At 40.0% G+C, this 23,987-nt stretch overlaps 1 protein-coding gene across 2 annotated transcripts in view; it reads left to right on the top strand.

Annotated features, from left to right (window-relative positions):
* The first annotated feature begins 1,176 nt into the window (after nt 1-1,176).
* CHN2 (chimerin 2) overlaps nt 1,177-23,987 on the top strand; it is a 193,311-nt gene continuing 170,500 nt past the window's right edge. For both annotated transcript variants that reach the window (XM_077811339.1, XM_077811337.1), the window contains exon 1: nt 1,177-1,458. In XM_077811339.1, coding sequence (XP_077667465.1) covers nt 1,410-1,458 — 49 coding nt within the window. In that variant the 5' untranslated portion in view covers nt 1,177-1,409. The remainder of the gene's footprint in view (nt 1,459-23,987) is intronic.

The following is a 23,987-nucleotide window of genomic DNA, read 5'->3' as shown; positions in this document are numbered from 1 at the left end:
TCTCCAGATGTAGAATACTGCCTGCCTCCCTAGTGCTGCAAAATAGGCAGCACGATCCAACCAAATATGGAATATGCTGCAAAATCCAATATATGTGAGAGGTCTGGAAAAGGGGTTTGGGGAAAATGGTTGAGAACCACTGTTCTATCCCATGATATTTAGGGTATTTCCTATGCTTAGGATGGGTGACACTATACTAAATGTAACTGCCACAGGCAATCGATTTTAATGGTACCCACTGGATTGTGTTCTGTACAGATGGAAAGAGAAAGGAAAGGTGTCAGTAAACACAAAACAATGAAAGACAAAGGGGGCAGAGAAGGAAGAGTTTTGTAAGAGGAAAGAAAGTCAGGCACCTTGAAGAAAGGTAAGACAAACACTAGGCAGGAGGAGAGAGAGGGAAAGAAACAGAAAAAGGAAAACATTTGCTCCACGTTTGGAATCTCACTGAAGTCACCCAGGGTGTCTGGATTGTATTGTCTGGCTCTAGTTACAACGGGGGAGCTGACAGACAAGGTGATGGCAGCTCAGGGCGGGCGCGGGGGAAGGGGAGAAAGACTCCAAGCCAACGCGCTCTGCAGGAGCTTAGCAGATACAACTGCTACGTGAGCCACCCGGGAACAAAGACGATCCTTAATCGCCGCCGCCCCTGGCGGGTCTTCCCGTGTCCCCGGCTGGAGCAGTGAGTGCTCAACAGGCACCACCCTGCCCGCTCCTGCACTGGGCAGGGCTGGGGAAGCGCGTCCCGGCTCCCCCCGGCAGGCAGAAGGTGGCCCGCGTTTGGCACCTAGAGGAAGGAGCCGCCCAGTGCCAGGCAGCGGCAGGAGTATCGGCAGCGGGCGCTGGCTGCTTCCCCGGGCTTCCTTCCCGCCTCGGGCTGCGCGCCTCAGACCCACCCTGCCTCAGCCAGGGGCTGTCAGCCCGGCTCCGCGCTCCTTCCTTTGTGTGCGCGAGGGGGGCTGAGGCGGAGGCGGAGGAGGGGGCGTGGGGCTGCGCCCGGCTGTCAGCGCTGCCCGGCAGGAGGCGGAGGCGCGGGGCGGGCGGGACGGAGCTGGCGGGGGCGGCTCTGGGCACGGCCACCAGGGAACTCCCCGCGCCCCAGGCGGAGAGGAGGCAACTGGAAGCGCCGCGGGGCCTTTTCCCTGCCCCGCTGCCGAGCGGCGTCTGCACGCAGCAGCAGCAGCAGAGCCCTGCGACGCCTGAGCGGCGCGCAGCCAAGCCACCGGCCGCAGCTCGCTCGCTGGCCGAACAGGAAGCGCTGCCCCGGCGGCGGCGGCGGCGGCTGCTTCGCACGGTGCGGCGCCCGCACTTGGCAATGGGTTGGGGACAGCGGCGGCAGCCGGGCAGCAGCAGCAGCAGACGCCGGAGTAGCAGCGGGGCTAGGAGCTAAGGGGCGAGGAGGAGGGAGGATGGCAGCGTCCAGTAACTCCAGTTTGTCCGGCTCCTCGGTTTCCTCCGGTAAGTTTCTCTCCCCGCATCCCCGGGTTCGTTTGCTCGGCAGGAACCTCCCCCTCGCCCGGCAGCCCCCCGGTGCTGCTGCTTTGCGGCGCTTCCATGCCGCTGTTGCCTTAGTTTGTTTTCGTTTGCTAGGGCGAGCGTGTGTCTATGTCTCCCGCCCCGGCAATCTCCTGCCTGCCAGCCGAAGGGGGGAGCGGGGTGGGGAGGCGGCTGCTGCTGCGGGCGGTGTTTTCCTTTCACTTCGCAGGCGGCGAAGGGAAACGGGGGAAGAGCGGGATAGAGACACACGTTGGTCCTGGCTGGCTGCCGCGGTGCTGCGGGCAGAGCGACGGCGCCTCCCGCGGGTAGCGCGGCCGTGTGACAAGTCAGGTAGCCCCCGCAATCCTCCAGCGGGGATGGGACGCTGCGCCCGAGAGTAAAGGGGCAGCGAAGGGGCCTCCGGCTCCGGCCTCGCCGCGGTTTGTTTCAAGACTCCGCGGTTGTTCCGAGCCAGGGACATACCTGCGCTTGGGCACTCGCCGTGCAACAGGGACTAGTCAGGTCAGCTCCCTGCCCAGGCAGCGGGGTCGATGGGGCCACATTGGCAGCCCCTCTTAGTGGGCTTTTTCGCGTCCCTGTGAGCCGGGGGTGACGGGAATGGGGTAGGACTTCCCCGATCTCCTCGTGGGCTGGTGGTAATGCCTTGGGATTACTGTGAAAGGCGGATTTGTCATTATTTCTTTACAGTGTGGTTGTGCCCGGCAGGGCGTCGGCGGGTCTGAAATGCAGAGGAATACAAAAGTCCTTGCCCCAAAGAGTTTGCAATATGCAAATTACCAACTGAGACTTTTAAGAGTCGGGTTGCTTCTTTCTTGGAGTTCATGGGTTCTCAACCTTGGAGGTTGGGAAAAGGTTTCAGAAGATCATGACACCCCCCCTCCACCAGCCTTTTTTAATGGCTAGATGGGGGGGGGGTGTCTTTGAAACTTTTTTCTCTTGTGACATGGAGTCATGGCTTGGGAAGGTTGTGATCCACTGCTGTAGTTGATCATTTGGACTAGTGAAGTAGCAGAAGAACTGAGAATGATACAAAAGTAGTATCATTGCTTCTTTAAGTATGACAGTTTGCTAATCACAACAGCATATCTGGAAAATAATTCCTTCATACTTTCTTCTCAGCTCATTGAATCTTTATAATGACAAATCTTTAAATTATGGTTGACAAGAAATTGGAAATAAATCACGTCATGATAACTAAGAGAGAGAAACGTTTAGGGGTAAATGTACTCACTGTACTTGTGGTTTGGTGCTTATGCTCTTTACTCCAAAATATTTTGAAAACCAGAGCCAAAATTCAAGCACTTATTCTAACCATGAGAGAGATTTTCCAAAGACAGGAAATTTATTGAGCATGTAAGCTCTTCAGGACAGGGACTGTCTTCTGCTCTGCGTTTGTGCAGAGCCTAGCACAATGGGGCCCAGTTCTTGTTAACCATTAGGCACTACCTTAATAAACATGATTAATAATAACAAAGTCATCAATTATTGGGAGTGGACCAAAGCCACACTGACTGAATTGGCCTTCAACACTGGTTCTCCACTTGTAAGGTAATTCCCTTCTCTTCATGTGCTGATATATATTTGTGCCTGTATCTGCAATTTTCACTCCATGCATCTGAAGAAGTGGGTTTTTTACCCATGAAAGCTTATGCCCAAATAAATCTGTTAGTCTTTAAGGTGCCACCGGACTTCCTGTTGTTTTTAAAGTCATTAAAATAATCAAGCTGTTTTCATTCTACTGATAACTATAAATATTTAGCAATAAATAAACGTAATTATGATGGTAAACATGACAATTGTATTCCTGTGATATGTAAAGATGGACTAGTGTGTAGTATGTATCTACATGATATACATCACCACTTTCATAAAATAATTTACTACCTTTCACTTTTACACCTTAAAACTTTAGGTCGTTATTTTTTGTGGTTATAGTTTTAACTAAAAGATTTTTTCTGTCTTCTTTTTTTTTAAAAAAAAAGGTTCCTACATACAGTAAAGTGTTCAATATTAGCAGCACCGTCATATCTGACTGTGTGGAGCCACATTTTGGCTGTCTGTGGTTTCAGTTCTCAGAACTCAGCAAGTCTTAGAGCACTTTTTTAATGTCATCTAACCACATATGTTTGGTTTTAACTTTATTCCAACAGAATTATATTTGACTTCAACTTACCAAGATGAAGTCTTGCAAATGATATATAATTATTATTCTACACAGCGGAAGTGGGCAGGTTATGTTATATTTTACTAATCTTAGAGGAAGTGTGGTCTAGTGGTGATAGCAGAATGCTAGGGGATAAGACTCCTAGCTCTACCAGTGACTTGCTGTTTGACCTTAAGTGAGTCATATACCATCTCTGTAGCTTGGTTACCTAGCTCTAAAATAAATATATACACTAACCTACCTCACAGGAAAGTTCAAAGTGTAAATAAATTAGTGTTTTTGAGATTTACCCTAGTACTAGGATAAAATATATGTGCAATTATAGGTGAATCAGTGTTTGTCTACATTAGGGATTTTCCTGTTGGTTGTTGAACTGGTGCAACCCTCCTGAGTAGATGTGCTGTGCCAGATGGATACCAGATTCTGGCCAACTTCCGAATAGTTGTTCGGCTGGGGAGAGGGCTTAAGTAGCTTCCTTTCCCCAGCACCCCTAAATGATGGGTGCGCTGCAATCTCCATCCAAGAATTTGTCCAGCCTGGGCTGTGAGAGCACGCAAGCAAGGGCTGGCCAAAATCTGATCCATGAGGAATAGAAATATTGCATGTTTACAGAGTAATAATAGTGGAAATTACTGCTAGAAGGACAGATGGGAAGATAAGTTTGCCTTTTTAACATAAATTTTGATGGGACAATTTCCTGCTTTTCTGACCTGCACTTCTTAGAACATTGCTAGTTCTGTTCCTCAGTGGGTGCCAAACTCTGGGTACAAAGCTTATATTATAAAGAGATATCAAGTTGAGCATGGCTCTGTTGTAGAGATAACGTAGTTTATGTTCAGCTCTGAGGAAAAAAGTACTTTATACCCACCAGCTCTCAAAAGCCTAAGGACACATGACTGCACTTGACCATCTGCAGTGTAACATTTTCTCTTTCCTATACCTCCATTGCTTGTTAGAGAGGAGAAGTGTATAATAATGGCTCAAGTATGTTTTGTTTGAAGAAGCTGTGAAAGAATTTTACTGTTTTGACATTTTGCGAGCCCTGTTATGTTTTCTGATCTATTCTGTTAGCTTCTATCAACTTAATTGGGAGTTGCTGGTCAAAAACATAATTTGGGTCTTCTTTAAACAGTCAAACAGTCATTTTAAACATGCTTTACAAACATTAATAAATTAATACTCACAACACTACAGTTGTTTTACCAATGGGGAAACTGAGCTAGAGTGGCATAACCAGGGCTGCAGAGGGATGTAGTTTTAGAGCCGTAGTTAGAACTCAGAAGTTCTTTGTTCCTAGTCTTTTGCTTTAATAATTAGAGAAACCCCCCCCCCTCACAGATTGGTCTCCTGTATTATCCTCTAATATTGGTCTCCTGTAGCACTACTGTCATGTTACTAATTATAGTCTCAATATTGTTAGATACTTGCTTGGGGCCTGATCCAACTACTACTGAAGTTAATAGGAGTCTTTACATTGACTTCAGTGGGAACTGGATCAAGCTTTAATGCAAAAGAGTGGGTGGAAATGGAGACTATTTGTGCTGTATTTCCTCAAGTGTTATGTCACTAGGATCTGAGAATTATAGATGCTGTTCTTTAGGTCAATTTTTTGAAAGTACCTAAGTCCCATTGAAAGTTAATGTGACTTATGCACTTTTGAAAATGTGGATTATTAGTCACAAAAGACAACATTTTCAAAACCATTTGAGGTAAACGGTACCGAGCTATGTGAAAAGGAGGAGGTAGTGGTATTAAGCAGTTCCAGTCAATATTCTTTTCTGGAGCCTTGGTGGATCTGCACAGCATATGGAATGTCGAAATTACAATTACTTCCATCGTGAATGTCTTCCTAGCTTCCCAGCAAATCTCCCATTCAAAGCACCCAGGTGAACCGCTGCTTTACACCATTCCCACTCCTGTACCTGCTCTCCTCAGGAGTGCTGATTCAGCCATCATCAGCACCTTTTCTTCCCCTTATCACACCATCCCCTTCTTAGGCTGGCTCCCACTTCTACGCTTCAACCTCCATTCTCTCCTGCTCACTCTTTGCTCCCACTCATGGGTCTGCATCTCATCTTACTAACCCCTACTCTAACTCCTGGTCTTCCCCTCCCAACTCAGCATTCCCCTCCTCCCCCCATAGTGACACAAACCATCCACACCTCCCACTTCAATTCTCAGTACTATCCTTCCTGCTCTCCCCCAGTCGTACAGGTGGCTGAAGCTTTGTTTATAACTGATGAAGTGCAGGCTCCATTCTCACTTTCTGTGGGACATAATTTCCATGGTGTGTGAGCATCAGGTGAAGAGAACTCTCTGTTTCCTTTTCCCAGTGGGCTTCCACTCTTCTGTATTTGATCACACATGGATCCCGTCCCAGAAGAATATTTTGTACTCTTTGTCACTTATCAGCAAGAGGGTATTGCCAGCAAGAGGCTCAGCCATGTTAATTTTAATAACTTTTATTAAAATACAGTTGATATGTTTAAAAATGTTTCTCATTCTGTGTATATTCAGAATGCTGTTCTGAACAAAACTGGTTATACTTTCCTTTTTTGAAAAGAATGGATAAATTTAGCTTGTTTCTTTTCTTATTTAAAATACTAGTCTTAAAAAAAATTAATTATCCATCCTGAAGTTTGGAATAAATATCTTAAAGTTTCATTGGCCAGTGGTCCTTCATTAATCAACAATGAAATGTATGATTTATAAAAACAATTCTAAAAAACAATTATAAAAACAATAATAAATCTAAAAGGGTCAAAGGCTATTTTTATAAGTGAACTGATATATTTTGTATAAAGACAATCTGATTGCAGACGAGATGGTGTTACATATAGTGTGTATTGTGAAAAGGTGTGCAGGAAAGACTTAGCACATAAAGAAAAATATCAGGCAATTCCACTAACTTAACAAGGTCAAAATAAAATATTAAAGAATAATGACTCCCTGGGGGACCATGAAGATGCTAAGACGTGAAATAGGCATATATTGTAAAAATGAAAGTCAACATAAGCTGATTTTAATTAAGATGCTAGCAAGTGAAAAGAAATGAAGTTGGTATTGAACACAGATTCAGCAAGATTTTAATAGGGAAAAAGATTAGTGAGTGAATGTAGGTTTATTCTTAGTGATGTAATAGAGATAGTGTTATGAAAATGGAACATGAAAATTGGATATTCTGCTGATAAAGTGCTACTTTTGATTGTAAAATGGGTAGTAAAATTCATTTTCCCCCTTTTCTCCATGCAGTGCTTCTGCTAACTGTAGGGTTTAATCTTGACCTTAAGCTTAGAAGTCATTTGTCATCTGTGTTTGAGGAGACTGATGAACCTATAATTCAAGAAAAAATACAATAAAAATTCAAAAGAAAAAAGGCCTAAGTGTCTAACATGATCTAATGACAAATCTAAAATTTACTTACTAACTGTATTGATTGCTGACTACTGAGGATTAATATTAATTAGGTAACTGTTACAAGAACCTCTGCATTAGAATTTAGTTTGTATTTATTTGCTGCATAGAAAAAGTCCATTTTTCTTCTTGATCGACTTGTCTCAAAGACATATGTTTAGAATCAGACATCCAATGTTTCACCCTGTCGTTATGGTGATCACTTTGGATCCCTGTTAAATTGACGAGGTTCTTACCTTCTGTTTGGTGCTAAGGAGGTTTAGATGTGCCTGAACGCCCAGGAGATTAAAAGGGACTCTTGAGAGTGAGACCTTCTGCACTATCTCATACATGGTTTTGCCCATGCTGTTTTTCAAAAGGATTTTTTTTTTCAGTAAACCGGTTTATGTCAGTCTTAAACTGTAATATTTTAGCTAAAGATTTAGTTAGAAAACATGTTAATTGTTTAAAACAATTGTTTTAAACAAACAAAAACGTTCCTTATTCTGAAGGGCAATGATGACAATATTTTTCTTTCTGCTCTTTATGCACTGGCAGAAAATATTCTCATGCTGGGGGGCCAGTCTGTTGTTCCTCCGTGTCTCTTGCTTTGTAGAAGAGAAGAACTAGGAAAATTATATCTTCAGGAGAACTATATATTAAGAAATGCCACATAAATATTGAACAAAAAAGCTTTTGTTGCAGAAAAATGTAACCGGATTTGTACTAGAAGCTATAAATCTATCATTTCGTATACATCACTTTCTGTACAGGTGTATTCACAATTCATCTGAGAATTATATACAGCAGCTAGCGTAAATGCATACTTTTAGCTTCTATGAATAATAATCCATTCTTGCACTCTTTTTCTGACCTTTGATTTTGAGAATATAAATTTGAGTTTTGCATTTAGAGATGGTTGTTACTAACTAAGAATCATGCATAGTTCAGCAACAATAGTTTCATCACCTTGTTTTACTCAGCAATAATCCAGTTCCTGAGGTGGGAGAATTAGCAGTTTATTCCTGGTACAAGGGAATTAGTGTTGCAGTACAGTGCTACAGTAACATTGGTGTGCTTTAAGGTTTGCAGATAATACATTAGTACGTGACAATATGGACTCCTGCCTTTGGTAAGGTAAATATACAATAGAAAAGTTTTTAAAATTTAGGAGAATTTGAAGGTGTAGGGTGCTGTCTCAATATTATTTTTTAATAAAATCAATACAGTAAGATTATCCTCAGAACAGACCATTTTTTCATTGAGCTGATATCAGACATTCTGATTCTCTTTGGTCAAGATGGCTTACTTGTAGCATAATAACTGATAATATAACACATGCTAGTTGAGCGCCTGTCTAATTATAGGGAGTAATCAATAAATCAAATGCCAATCCCTGTTACTCTGTGTCAAGTCAGATTTCTTCACGTCAGTCTCTAAGATATTACAAAGTATTTTCATGTTGTTGTTGCACCTTGCCATCTCCTCAGCTCCCATTTAAGCACTGATGTTCTTAACTCCTAGAAATTGTGGTAAAATACAATTCTGTGTTTTGCTACCAAAAGAAGGAAATGGAATGGTGGAAATGGTATAGAACACCATTTTCTGACCCTCATTTGCCACCTTATGTGGCTTTCTTAAGGAAAGGCATGCTCAGCTGAGCTGCTGGAAGTAAACTACGTTTCTGGTTTAAAAAAAATGACTTGTTGATCATGCCAGTCACTCACCAGTGGACTAATTTGAAAATCCAAAAACACTTAGGTCCCTCTCCTGCAAATACTTACGCGTATGTTTAACTTCACTCATATAAGTAGTCCCATTGAAGTCCATTTAATGTAAATTCCTTAATACTGCACCTTACTGAGCATTGTGAAAAGGAAGGAAGGCTGAAAGATGGAAGACTGGTGAGAATAGGTGGGCGGTAAAATTGATTGGTTGCTCTTAATTGAATATTTCTGTGGCTTTCAGTATGTGTGTGTTTTTAAATTGAAGTATTTTGCCTGAGAATAATGTATATGAGTCTTATGTAACTAAAAGCAACCAGTAAGCCAATAAACTAGCAAAATATCTCTTTTTGAGGAGATTTTGATAATCTTTATTCTCTCTGTCATTTAAGCTTTAAAAATTCTGATGTCAGTTGTGGTATGGAGAAGAGTGAGTGTATGTGTAAAAGAAAAGCCTGTGTTTCTCATGACATATTTGACGTTTAACCTTCCAACTGATGCCAGCAGCAAGTGATCTACGGTAAATCTATCAAAGATGGAATTTTCTGTGTAACTGTTTATAAAAAAAAAAAAAGGTCTTGTATATGTTCTGATCAAAGCAGTGTGCTTGTGTATCAATCACTTTTGTTATTTCAACTTTAAACATATTTTTATCTGCGTATTTAATGTAGGTTGCAGTGTAAGAATGAATTAGGAAATTACAATATTTTGACATATTGAAAGATTATTTGGTTACTCATTTGGGCTCTTTTCAAGGCACATAAGGGAACAGAACAACACTTATCTTGCAGACATGCTGAGAGGGATCAAGTGAAGGGCAGAGACCGCTGTAGAGTATGTTTCCTGGCGTTGTGTGGTTCTTATGCAGCACTTCTCCTGCAGAGATGCAATGTAGGAGGCATGGTCTGCTGGAAAGTGATGGGATTCAGTCACTTCAATGTGGAAAGTTTCCCTTGTAAAGACATGGAATTTGCTGAAATATTTTTCTGCTGCTCTGAGCAGTACTGAATCAACCTGAAAGCCAAATGGACCACTTCAGAGATGTCATATGTGCGCAACTGACGGGGGAAGACAGTAGTAGCACAGTGACAAGCCAGCCATTTTCAGCATTTGCAAGGTGTCCAGGTGACAGGAGAAAACAATTTGTTTATCTGTATACTGCTGAAGTTCTGCAGGATTTCCATTTTGATTTCCTGCAAGTTTCAGGCCTGTTGCGGGGATATGAGGCTATGCCTCCTGTCACTTCTGCACATCCAGCATGCCAGTCTCACTAAAGGGAGCATGCAATGAATCCTTAAGAGCACTGATTGTCTTTCAGATGAAACCTGCACAATTGTGCCTCTGTGTGTAGGAAGGGGAGGATATATCCTTGTTACTATTTTTAAATAAATGTAATCATATGTAACATATTTTTGCAAACTTTATTATGCTCTACTGATAGTTTAAAAGGCCACAGATATACTGCAATATTTTCACTTGATATTAATGTAGGATCAAATTCTGTCTTCCATAATGGCACAGAGGTACATGACAATGGAAGATTATTTATGCCTGTATTCTGGCTGGCAGTGCCCCCCGCACCACCCACATACATATTATTCCAGTTAGCAGGGCCGGGCACGTGGGGGGGGCAAGCAGGGGCACAGAGCTCCTCCAGCCCTGGGGCCGTGGCAGGGGCACAGAACGTGCCCCTCAAAAAGTGGTCAAATATAAATTCCTGCACATATCCCTGCCAGTCAGGAACAAATATAATCTGTGTGTTGTGTAAAGTGCGTAGTTGCTATTGCCGGGTCAGGTAGCATGCACATACAACAAATGGGCAAACCCTGCCATGATATAGTCAACAGACCCTGAAATATGGAAAAAGGTTCTTGGGATTGAAATGTGGGATTTAGAAGTTCTGTCTTGCAGATCACACAACATACTTTGTAGTATAAACAATACTATAGTATGTAATATAGAATAGCCTTGTGGTTAAAGTAGGGGCTCAGGAGTGCTCCGCTCCCTCTTCCTAACTCTGCAACTCACTTTGTGTGCCCTTGAAAAAGTTACTTAACCTCTCTCTGCCTCCATTTCAACCTGAAGTGTAGAAAAAATCATAATAGGCCCCTCCAAATAATGATATATGCTTACAAATAATTAAATAACATCTGTTTATTTATTTTCACTCACATTTAAGTGCACTCAAGTGACTTTTTCAAGCTTTTTCCTGCAACCATGAGGGCTAAAAACTTACATGAAAATTTCTGCTTTCATTTTAAAAATACAGTAATTACAGGATTTCTTGTAATCACAGCTGGGACTTTAAGAAAAATGCTAAATATTGTAAGACCTGTAGTAAAAATCATGGGAGTTGCCAATACCTCATTTACTCCTCTGTAAAATTATATTTACATATTTCACAGAGGTGCTGTGAAGCTTATTAATTGTTTGTAAAGTTATTTTGGTGAAAAACCCTATATGAGTGCACATTGTTAGGGCCTGACCTGTAAGGTGTTGAGTTTCTTCTGCTCCCAATGAGGCTGAAGTGGTAACTCAGTTGTTTGTAGGATTGGGAACATATTTATCTATTTTTATACAATCACCATCATAATAGTATCTACTGTTGTTAAGGGCCAAATTATTATAGGTTTTATGGTGAACCAAAAAGGGAATACTGGTACATAACACATTCAGTATTTCTTGTATTCGCACCATGTGGATGAAGAATAAACCAGTTCCTCTAATGATGCATTTTCAAGAATTATGCACAACATTTAAATTATACATAATTTGTATAAATGTTTGCTTACTGAAAAAGCAGGTTCTTTTTTTTCCCATTTCCAGGCAGGCAGACTGAGATGATGGACAGCTTTTAGTGACATGCTATTTTTATTCTACAGTTGTTTTATTTTGAAATTCGAAACCTCTGGTTAGGTTGGTTTTGCTGCTCAAACCAGTTACTGGGGAAATTAAAGTATAGTGCATCCTATAATGTCTTTACATAAATTTGACTCTAATGAAGATTCAGTATTTTGATTCCAAGCTTCCTCTAGCAATGAAAATACGAATTTGACGTATCAGTGGATAGTGTAATTTTTCATTCAGCTCAGTGGATAACAGTAAATGATTGGACATGATTTAAACAAGGATGGCTGCCTTGGATAAAACTTTAAAGCTTTGGATCAAGAATGCTTGAGGCTAGGAGAAAAATTAAAGACATGGAAATGGTGATAGAAGGGCATGCTTCCCCCCACTTTTCTTTTTGCCTGAATACTACGAATAGTTCTAAAGGTGGAATACCTTTGAGAAATCAAACAGATGAACTGGAAAACAATCTAGATTACTAAATGTCAGGTTAGTTGGAGTCCAAGAAATTATGTAGAAAAAGAGAGTGTGATTTTATTTAATGCAATAGGAAGGTGAGAATACATAATTTTCAATTCCCTTTACAAAGTGGTGTGGTGAGTCAGACAACAATATTTAAAAGAGGTAGATTTATAGTTTTTAAATTATAGACTCTGGTCACCAGTTTAGTAGCAGCTGAGTATATGTGAATAAGAGAGAGAGAGAGTGAAGTCTTAAGCCTAAATATACACACTGATTAATATATTACTAAATGTGTTAGTGTAGTCACATGACCTTGTGCTCTGATTCCATCAGATCTTGCTGGGTGAGTATGTGAGTGGGAGACTTCCAAAGAACACCTAACAGCTGCAGGAAATGGTGCTGGTAGTTTAGTATGTACTCTTCTTCCCTCTGATTGAACCAGCATCAGAGTGTAGTGTTAAGGGGTACTGATCTGCTGGAGGAAGATGTGTTCTTTTGAATGAGATTTTAAAGAGATTTAAGAATCCTATAGCACTCTTGAAAGAGTAGAGGGTTATAATTCGGTGTCCTTCAAAATTCCAACTCAAGCAATTATACTCTGCTTGTTTAAATTCCACTTGAGAAGGCAGAGGGAATAGGTATTCTTCACAAACTGTTGTGTAGTGTTGATGTGCACTGCTAACATTGTTGATGTTGCATTGTTTTAACTCAGAAGTGCCTGTATTTAAATGCTGGATTAAGTGATCCAGTATCGCCAACTCCTAGTGTGGTGTTTTTGTTTTGTTTTTTTATTGCAGATTCTCCTCATAAGATTAGCTTTAAAATGAATGCTTTCATGCAACCAAACTTGGTTTGTTTTCAGCCATTTTTTTTCCTCCATTCACTTCTTTATCCTCCTCCCAGTGAAAGACCACTCAATACCTTGCTAGACTCTGATGGCACAGATTCTGATTTCAGTTATACTAATGTAAGCCTGGAGTAACGTCACTGAGATAACTACTTATAATCTGATGCTGACATTCCTTGATCAGATTTTTTCTGATAGACATTTCAGAACATATTAGTTGCTTGGTATCTATTCCAGGTAGTTTGATGCTATTAATTTCTGACACTGTTAAAGTACCACGTGGAGTGACAGCTGCTGAGGTAACTACTTGTGGTTCTTTTACTCTTTGAAAAGCAAAATATTGTAGACATGCAAAATCTTTGCAAATGAGCAAGGACATATGGGTCTGAATTTTGCATATTTTCCTTGTTTTAACAAAAGTATATTCATGGGGGAATATTATCTCATTTGTGGATATTGAGTTAACAAAAATATTTTTGGAACTTTTTTGCATATCTGTAATATTTTTGTTAGCTTCTGAATAATATTTTCTTTCCAACTCCCCTACCTTGCCATATGGAATAGAACTTTGAGAAATATGCTTCCAGTCAGAGGAGCTCTCTGATAAACTCTGTAGATACCTCAGTTTACTATATCGCATAATTGTCTTAGAACCTTCATAGTCTATGTAAATACAGGCATTGGCCCTCATTTGATCTTGCTTACACTTGAATAAAACCGAGGTAAATCCTTGGAAGTCCACAAATGAAGTAAGTGAAATCCACTTAGTCATGTCTAAATACTGGTAACATCATAGCAGAATTTTCAGAAGCCTTCTTGATCCATCGCTAACTTTGCGCACTCAGCAGCTGACCTCCCAGTGATCTGCTGCACACCATCTATCCATCTCCTTGCTGGTCATCCCCTTACTATGATGTCCCACCACTGTTCTTTTCCCGATAACATTAATCAGGTGTATAGATGAAAATAACCTCATGTGATCAACATGCATAAGTTTGTACCTGTTGATTTCCAAGAACAAAGTCTGCTTCATGCCAATATTTCTAATATAAGTATTGGTCGTCTTTTTCCATCCAGAGGATACAAGAGTCTTCACTAACTTCACATCTTAAATGCATTAATTTCCCAAGATTCACATTCATAAGTTGCTATGGAAAAAATTAAGCTTTTCACCAGTTGAACCCATGTACCTTTCAAGATGGCACAGTTTTTCCACACTTTCGTATGGGAGGCTATGGCTGAGTGAGCCATCCCCAGTCATCTTCTGATTTCTTTGGAGCAGGCTTCTTGGTTGTGTTTTGTCCAAAAACTACAAAAGGGAAAAACTAGTATATGTGATATCAGGCTCCAGATCACTTTACAGAAAAATTGGGTGAGAGGGAGTTATTTTAAAGCCAAACACACATTTGACCAGTCTATCATGACCCCCAAAAATCAAATATATAGTCTTCAAAATTTATACTCCAGGAGCCAAGTTCTCTTTTGGGAACTTCATTTGAGTTAACAGACCTACTCCAATACTCCTGTTTCTCCCCTGAGGGCAAAAAAAAAAAAAAAAAAGCCAAGTGAGACTTAGGCCTGATATAATTTTCTTTCAAATCAATGAATCTTTCTACTGGGACTTCAGTGGGAGTTGGATAAGGCTCTTAGTTGCATTCTTGTGAGCATAAGTTTTATGTATGCTATCATTAACTAGGTCACCTTGTACTAACCTAATTGGCTTTTATATTCTTTCAGTGTGACACATGGGTTAGGTTAGATGGAAAATGTCTAGGCTAATCTTTAAATAAATGCACAACCAATTACCCATTTTACTTTTGAGTGTCAAACCCTTGTATACTTTTGTTTCAAAATGTATTTGAACAGAAATATTTAGACGATGTGTTATAATCTATGGGTTACATATGATGAGTCTTTATTTTATTTCTTGTTTTGCCATTGACGTTATATATGACTGTGGCCAAATCACAGTTGCTCCCCTTTTAGTGATTTGGTTCCTTGAACTGTAAATCTGAGTAGAAGATCTTGGTTAGATAATTGTGTTTTTCTATTGAGGTTCCCTAGCAATAGCACACTGTGACAGTCTGATTCTTATTTACACTCCGGTTCCTTTACATCACTCTGGCAGTGAAAAGGTGCCTTAAAGCCATTGTTATAATTTCTTACTTCACACTGCCAGAATGGTGGAAAGGGGCATCCATGTAAATGAGAATTAGGTCCCACATGTTTAATTTAAATGAGAATTAGTAGTCTGTTGTATACAATATATACTCTATCTCTGTGTTGAGTTTTCCTTTGGACGCTTTTGATTTTTCTTTCATTAAAATATTCAGGGAAACATCAACTCTCTGTATGCGGTGAGCTGTATGGAGCAGTTTGGACTTGGTGCACTACTGGCGAGTGGGGGAAGGAGTGTGCTCCCACACCTTGCATCTCTAAGCCAAAGACCAGGCTCGGTCCTGGTCTTGCACTCCCTGCCTGTGTCAGTGCTTGTCATCCAAAAGTGGTATTGAGAGGCAGACCGGAATGCAGTTCTAACTAGCAAAGCTGGCCCAGCACAGTGCACCTGTAAAATGAGATTGCAGACATTACATTTTCCCTGCTTTCCAAAGCAATTGTGCAGACAGTGCCCCTCTGTGTGCTACTGCCAGAACCCCATTTTCCACCCATGAATTGTGGCTAAAAGCCATAGGCTATATTTTGTGTGACAATGGATTTACTTAAATACCAGTTTTCAAAGGTTTTACTGGTTCTGCCCGTATTCCCCATTTTATACGTACACAATTTCCAGTCCGTAGAAACATTTAGTGTGTGTCCACTATTGACGAGGATAGAGTTGGAGAGTTTAGCAGAAAGAATAATTTGTACATGTAGGAATCGGGAAATCAAACCAGAGTTTTTCAGATTCTAAACTAGCAATATTATGAGAGACTCCAGAGGAAGCCTTCAGTAAATTCATATCCTGTCTAGTTAGCGCCTTTTAAAAAGTGTCGATGTGTAACAGTGTGTTCACAGAGCCACGCAGTCTCGTGGTTGGTGTGCCTGACTTTCAGTCCCTTGCTTCCCTGGCTGAGATGCCTCAGTCCCTAAGGAGGTGTGGAAGGGGAATTCTTCATCTCCACTGCGTCCCAGCCCAGGGCCCTTTGTGAAGCAATGCCAGTAGGGTCTTCATAGCAGAGTCTATGTCCGCTGCCCTATGCTAATTCCTATCTGTCTCTTAAGTTTGGGGCATGGCCCCCATAGTCGAAACAGTCTGTAGTGGCTTGCTTGAGTACCGTCTCCTTGTGGACATTTTGCAGCATTCTGTTGCGGCCTCCGGCCCCTCTGGGTGAGTTGGACATAAGATTAGAGAGGCTTAACCCTGCAATGTTTCTAAAGTTAAATCAGACAGTTCACTCACTGCTGGGTGCTCCTCAGTCTCCTCAGCAGTCTACCTGGGTCAGGGATGCAGTGCTTTTCCCCAGTGGCTGGCCGGTATCTTGTGATAGCTCCCTCCGTACATAAGGGGAGCAAGTCCTGCCTCTTCACCAGTCAGCCCAGAACTGAGCCAGGTTTTCTCCTTTTCTTCCCCTTCCAGGCCTGGCATCGTCCGCAAGCCAGTTCTAGTCAAAAGCTAGTTTATAGCGGGGTGGAACTAGCTGGGCCCATAGGCTCTCTTTAACCATTTTCAGGTTGGTGTAAAGTTTCTCTGCTTCATCACAATATTATTATGTATTGATTTATTTTTATCAGATACTTATGGTAAATATTAAGTCCATAAATATCAATTGTAGTTAATTCTATAACCAAGCAAACTTTGCCCTCCATCCTTTGCCTCTGTAGTAATCTCCTGTAAGGAATTTATAATGGATAGACCATACAGTACATTCTGGAAATAGAAAACAAAGTTGAAGCAGGTTTTCCATTGTGAGATCTTAATTGATCTGAGGAAGAAATTGAAAAAGGTTATCCCTCAATTGCTACTCAGCAAGACAACACTACATTTGTTTGTTCTTTAAATCTAGCTAAGATTGCTTTTGTGTCCAAGCAATCTCAGAAGCTTGCTCTCGAGTTTGGTTTACTTTTAGGTCTCTGGAACTCTAAGATGATTCTATTAGTATGATAGTCTATCCTGTGTTGTTATCCTGTGTTGTTAGAAATATTATTCAGAGTTGAGTATGGGTATCGAGACTAATGTTTTTCTTGGAAGCATGAAAGACTGGCTCTTAACATACAGATTATTGCCATATTGATTGCTATGGCTTCAGCAGTCAGATCAGTGTCTATTAATAAGGGCCCTTAATCAGCGTGGCACCTACATGGTCTAAACAAGTTTGGTAAGGTATTGGAGGATTGTCATTTAAGTGCTCTAAATGTTTCCATATATACAAGCTTTTAGACATTTAAACAATTTGAGGATATTTAGATCAGGATGCATCTATTGTTTGTGTGTAGTTTATTACCTGACATTCTATAAAACAATTACTGTAGTGCTCAAAGAGAAGAAAATAGCAAGCCATTTTAAAAAAAATATTGTAATTCAGTAAAGAGAAAAATTTCTCAGGTACCAACTCATCAAAAGATTAAACTTAAAACACATTCTTTGTGAAAATCAAAATGATACCATTTAAACAGGAAGTGATTGCATAATTAATATGTACCCAGAGTCCTCTGCCATCAGATCCACCATGCTTAAAACTTCATGATTTTCCATTGTGGGCAAGAAACACACACTTTTTGAAACCTCTTTAAAACCAGAAACAATTTACCTAAAATTAAAACTTCAGCTGTCTTTACATTTCCACAATTGGTTTCCTTTCTAACTTGCATTCCCTTATAACTTTCTGAAACTTTCATCTTTGCAGCTGTTGTTCACAGAATTGGTCTTTGCCAGAATATGAATTTTGGTTTCAATGCTTTTAGAGCGCCAACCGATTCAAGGAAAAAAAGGGAAAATAATTAAATAATCATCTTAAGAATTTTGACGTTGTATAGATTAAAAGAACCTGAATTTTTCAAGCAATACCGTCGTCGTCGTCGTCTTCTTTTTTTTGGATCCATTTTGGAAACAGATGACCAAAAATTACACTGTTCTGTGAGCTATAATTTTGTTCGGAAAGTGGGAAAAAAACAAGATAATCAGAATGAGGTAATTGTAAAAAAATTGGGGTTTGTCTAATATGAGAACATACACGTACTTTTAAAACCTGTCAATAGTTCAACAAAATTTAAGTTTCTGGGTCCAAGTTGATCTGGAATGGCTTGATGGAATGAAGTGGGGCACATGCTAGGCTTTCTTTCTCAATCTGATACGTTCTCCACTTTGTTTCAGTGAGCCATTTTTCATGCTCTTGATCCCTGAAAAAAGAACTGCTTACAACAGTAGCAGGATGGACATAAAATGACCAGCTGGATTTTATAGAGAGAGGGGACGTAAGAGACCACATAGATATTAACTATTTAGGTCTTTTAGAAATAGAATTCAAAAATAAACTTAAAAAACAAAAAAAGTGAATAATGAAATGTGTTCCAGAAAACATTTTGCTAGACCAGTAAAAATAATTTCAGGGTTAGTAAACTTTCCTGGGAATTGCTTCTGGAAAATAGACAGAAAGGTTTTGATCTTGTCACCAGGCCATCTTACCCAGTCTGTGCTTGCATTTGCTGCTGTTTCAGTTTTCCCTTTTGGGTGCCTCAATAATCCCACAAAAGGCAGTCTCTGTCCAGTAAACCAAAGGTCAAAATGAAAACAAAATGCCCTTTGGTGATTGTGCCCTCTGACCAGGTCTCTCAGAATCCTGAATAAAGTCTGACACCACAACACAGTGTTCATGGTCTCATCTTTGCCATCGTCTTGGGTTTCCTCTTCAGTACTAGTCTCTTGATTCTCCTTTATCTCAGTAGCAACTCCCAGGGCTTTTCTGCCTGGAGTCTATCCCTGCTTGTTTGCATGAAGCTTCTTCCAGAGCTTTCTACCTGAAGTCTTTCTTACTCCGGAAGAGGATGCAAGACCTCCTTTCCCTGGCACTTCCACAGAGCCTTTGCCTACCTCATGACTTTGTTACCCCGATTGCTTTCCCTCAGCATCTCTCTTATGATTCAGATGCTAGATTCAAACCCATGTGTCTAGAGATGTAAAAGCTAGTTTATATACAAGAGAGAGCACACTGTCTAGTTCTGATTTAAGTTTTTTATATTTTTTCAAAAAAATTGCAATTGGAGGCAGAGACATAGGAGAAATAACATCAATGCTAACAACATTTGTGGCTAATCCAAGAAAACTGGCAAATGAAAGATGCTTTCAGTTGACTCAGTTGTCAGCAATTTCTAGACGTGCTGAGCAACTTTAGGTCCCAATGACTTCAATTTAAAATTCTTGCATTCCATGTTTGTATCTTGCGGGGGCTGTAATTTTAGCATTTTTAAACAATATTTGTTTAGTAAGATGATTAACTACTTAAGTCTTCCATTAATTTGTAAGATAGCAGCTCTTAAACAAAACAACTTCTATGGACAAGTCTGACGTTATCATATGTGTTGATTGATGTTAATGCCTTCCATACATAGTGGACATTTAATTGATAAGGAAATTAAAGCACCTCACTGACTCACTATACAGCATAAAAGGAATGTTGGGGTTAACTGCAGCCACAGTTTTACAGCATACAGCAAGATCATGCAACAGGTTAATGGGGAAGCAAGAAAGACTTGTATCTTATTTGAACTACAGAGGCGGGTTGTGAGTAGGCAGAATTTTGGGTAATTGGCAAGGATACTGCAGTTAACACCTTCTCTTGTGTAAAAAGAGTCATGAAATCTTTAGTGGTTCAAAGTGTTCTGTGCCTTTGTTTAATGTTTTGCTCAAAAGATTGACACATCCAGCAACACAGTGCCCTCTAATATCATGTTGTGACACTGGTTCAGTAACAAGTCAGAAGGAAAATACCACCTACTGAATCATCACCAATCCACGGGCACTGACTGGCTTGCCTTTTGTAATTTTCCATCCAAATGCTCACCAGGACCAACTATGATTATTTTTTGATATTTGGCAAGGTCAATGTTCATGGTGTTATGGCTGCATGAATAAGGTAGTATTAACTAGAATATTGGAGGTAAAAGTATCTAGCAAAGTACTCATCTATATAAGTGGCTCATGCTTCAAAACAGAAAATATGTATTTATAAACATTGCAGTACAGCATTTATTTCCAGGATATCAGATTGTAACCTCAACATTTGAATTAAAAGCATGGATACTCAGGCCCTGTAGTTCATAAATGTATGCAAACACACTCATATTTTGGCAAAAAATCCACTTACTGTACAGTGTAGGGTATTCCAGGGAGATTTTTTTATTACTCTGACAATCATTTGATATATATATTGGTGGAACATGTTTATTTTTTTGCAATTTCTGTAAAGTGCTGTATGGCTTTTCACTAATGTGTTGAATCTGATCATTAGACCTGTCGAAAGCTGCAAGGCTGGCCTGATGTTATCTCCCCTTAATAATGCCACCAGGGTATTACTTTGCTGCATTGTTTAGTACAGGAGACTGCTTTGCTTTTCATTTATAATTCTAGCCTTGCTAAATGTTTTGTTTTGAAGTCATGTTAGTTTTGACAGTTTCCTCTGCATTTTGAAATATCTACTAAAAGGGACAAGGTTATAATCAAATATTTTTTGGTAGCCTGTATTTTTCAGTTAATTCTTGCATGTGAACTTTTGCTTTAGTTACACTGTATGTTCAAGTGTGGTTATGGTCAGAAAGTAACAACTTAAAAATAGCACCTTCTTTCTCAGCAGATCGTTCTGTATTTCTTCAGGTCACGTCTACAGTTTTTACTGTTATTATCTGAAGTTTTATACTAACACTAGCACTAAGGAGCCAATTCAGGTACGTAAAAGTGAATTTAGGTCTGTTCTGTTTGCACTGAAAATAAAATAGTCAGCCATTGTGAAATGCAGAACCTTTGTTACTGGTGATGGTGGAAGAGGCAGAAAGAACAGAAAGCGCTTGACTTTCAGATTCCAGTTTGAGTCATCTCCTGATTTGCTTGCTGAACATATTTGATTGGGAAGTAATTAAGAATAAGTATGGATGCTTCAGTGCCATTTTAATAATAAGAGGTAAGAGTAATATTTTTATAGCCCATTGTGGGTGAAATTATGGCTTCATTGAAGTCAGTGGCAAAACTCCCATTTACTACCATGGAGCCAGGATTTCACTTAAAATGTTCAAAGAATTCTTTTAATTAATCTCACAAGTCTCCTGTAAGCTAGGTGGGTAAGTACTATTACCCTCAGTTTACAAACTGAGATAGAAAGATGAGGTGACTTGGTCAGTGCTGCACAGGAATCAGCTGTGGTGCTAGGATTATAACTCAGGACCTAATGACTCAATCTTGTGCTCATTCCTGCATACTACACTGTCTCTGACAGAGTAACTTTTCATAGTGTAAATGCATGTTTTCTGGCTTGTTTATTTTTCTTGACCTTTTCATTTTATCATGGACTTCGCTAACATTACTTTTTCTAGTTCATTTACAGCAGTTCTGTTTCTGACTAACAGATATACTCTCATCCTTTTATGGCCATAACAGAGAACACTTTTAAATCATTCTCCTTATTTAGTTGGCTGCCTTCTCTCTGCAAGATGTGAGCATCTTTATCCTTTCACTTTTGTACAGTTACATTTAACAAATGTAGTTTAATTGCTCTGGTATCACCTTTTCCATAAAACTTTATAAACTTTTGTTGTTATTGAGTAATTCATTTCTGAAAATAACTTTACTTATCTCAAATCTGTTTTCACATTGATAATAGAATACATCTACTAACTATGTGTGAATATTGGTTGAGGTACTTTCCTTCAGATAGAAATAAGAATTTACCCAATTTCTGTATATACTTATTGTTATAGTGCTGTAAATTGCAGACAATTCAGTTGTATAATGTGAAATTCATAGACATGGTTTGGTTCTACATTGTATCCTGTACAAGAGCCTCAGTTATTCTTATAACAAAGATACCCTAACACTGGTGGAAGTGGCAGTTCCATCCAGTATCTTCACTGTGCCAATGGAAACTAATAATTTATCTTTTAAAAATTCCTAATTATTTCTCCAACCTATGTCTTGCCCTACTAGCTCTGTTTTAATGTCCTACATTCTGCTCTATCAAATGTTGGGGTTTTTTTTTTTGAGCATACTGGCACATTACTGTGGTTTAATAGGTATTAATTGCTTTTTTGAGGAAGGAGGTTTAGCATATCCAAAGCTCTGAGGTACCTCTTTTTTTTTTTCCTGCTCCATGCTCAAGTCCCTGTTCTTCAGCAATCTTTCCCTCAAAGGATAAATGACCAGGGTGTCCCTTTAGAGCCAATCAGTCTTCTTGTTAATTGGCAGGAAGGTTGCTATTCAGTAAAATAAGGTACTCCCTTCTCCAGGGAAGAAACACAATGATCTGCAACAGTTCCAGATGCCTTTGGGGTGAGAGACCTGAATAAAGTTCTGAACATAGGTTTCTGTGTGTAGTACAAAATACTATTACCAAGCCATCCCTGCATGAGTCTTTCTAGCATTGTGTTTCTCACACATATAGCATGGTTGTGCTATAGTATGGAGTTTTAATTCATTATATGCAAATATGAAAAACTGAACATCCGTTATTTTCCACTAAACATTGTAATTAGAGATGTGCCAAAAGTGAAACCTTGATCCTGAACACTTTTGCGTTCTGGAGGCATTCCGATTTGAATTCCTGGATCCAAACCTGCCCCTGCCATTTTGAACCTCGTCAGATCCGAAACCAAGAACGGCCTGTCTCCTGATTCCAGTTGGGTTGCAGCCAGAATCTCATGAGAACAGCCATTTTTACAACATTTCAGCCAAAGGTAGTATAAATCTCATGAAAACAGACGATCCTGTGAGATTTCTGCCATTAAATATAGGGGAAGTCTCTCATGATAAACTGTTTTCACACGTTTTCTGCCACTCTGGGCTCTCATCTGTTAATCATAATTTGGCCTCAAACCTGAACCTTGATTTAAAACTAATACAGGTGAGTATTCAAACAACTCCCTTGTTCTATGTCTAATTTTAACTTGATGACACTACTAGCATGTTACTTTTCAAAAGGATGGGAAGAGGGAGAACAAAGTAAGAGCAGCCATGTGTGACCTGCTTTTTATATTTATAATATAATATAAAATAATTAATTCTATGACCATTCTCTTACCTCTATGGCCTCTGTAACAGACTGAGTCCTAATCATGATAATCAACCACATATGTGGAGACTGAGATGATGCTCATTGTGATAGTCTGCCTTCTCCTTTCAGCCTGGTGAATGCCACACAGAGGACCTATGTTTAAAAACTGGGAAGCACTTACCAAATCTGTGGGCTATTCCAGAGTCACATGCAAGGCTGTGAAAACCCCTGGGATTGGTACCATTTCCTTTCTTCCTTAGAATCATAGGACTGGAAGGGACCTCGAGAGGTCATCTAGTCCGATCCCCTGCACTCATGGCAGGACTAAGTATTACCTAGACCATCCCTGACAGGTGTTTGTCTAACCTGCTCTTAAAAATTCCAAGGATGGAGATTCCACAACCTTCCTAGGCAATTTATTCCAGTGCTTAACCACCCTGACATTTAGGAAGCTTTTCCTAATGTCCAGCCTAAACCTCCCTTGCTGCAATTTAAGCCCGTTGCTTCTTGTCCTATCCTCAGAGGTTAAGAAGAACAATTTTTCTCCCTCTTCCTTGTAACAACTTTTATGTACTTGAAAACTGTTATCATGTCCCCTCTCAGTCTTCTCTTTTGCAGATTAAACAAACCCAGTTTTTTCAATCTTCCCTCATAGGCCATGTTTTCTAGATCTTTAATCATTTTTGTTGCTCTTCTCTGGACTTTCTCCAGTTTGTCCACATCTTTCCTGAAATGTGGCACCCAGAACTGGACACAGTACTCCAGTTGAGGCCTAATCAGCGTGGAGTAGAGCAGAAAAATTACTTCTCATGTCTTGCTTACAACACTCCTGCTAACACATCCCAGAATGCTCTTTGCTT

This window comes from Eretmochelys imbricata, chromosome 2 (assembly GCF_965152235.1).
Source record: "Eretmochelys imbricata isolate rEreImb1 chromosome 2, rEreImb1.hap1, whole genome shotgun sequence".
Lineage (NCBI taxonomy): Eukaryota > Metazoa > Chordata > Testudines > Cheloniidae > Eretmochelys > Eretmochelys imbricata.
This window is presented reverse-complemented; position numbering and strand designations above follow the sequence as displayed.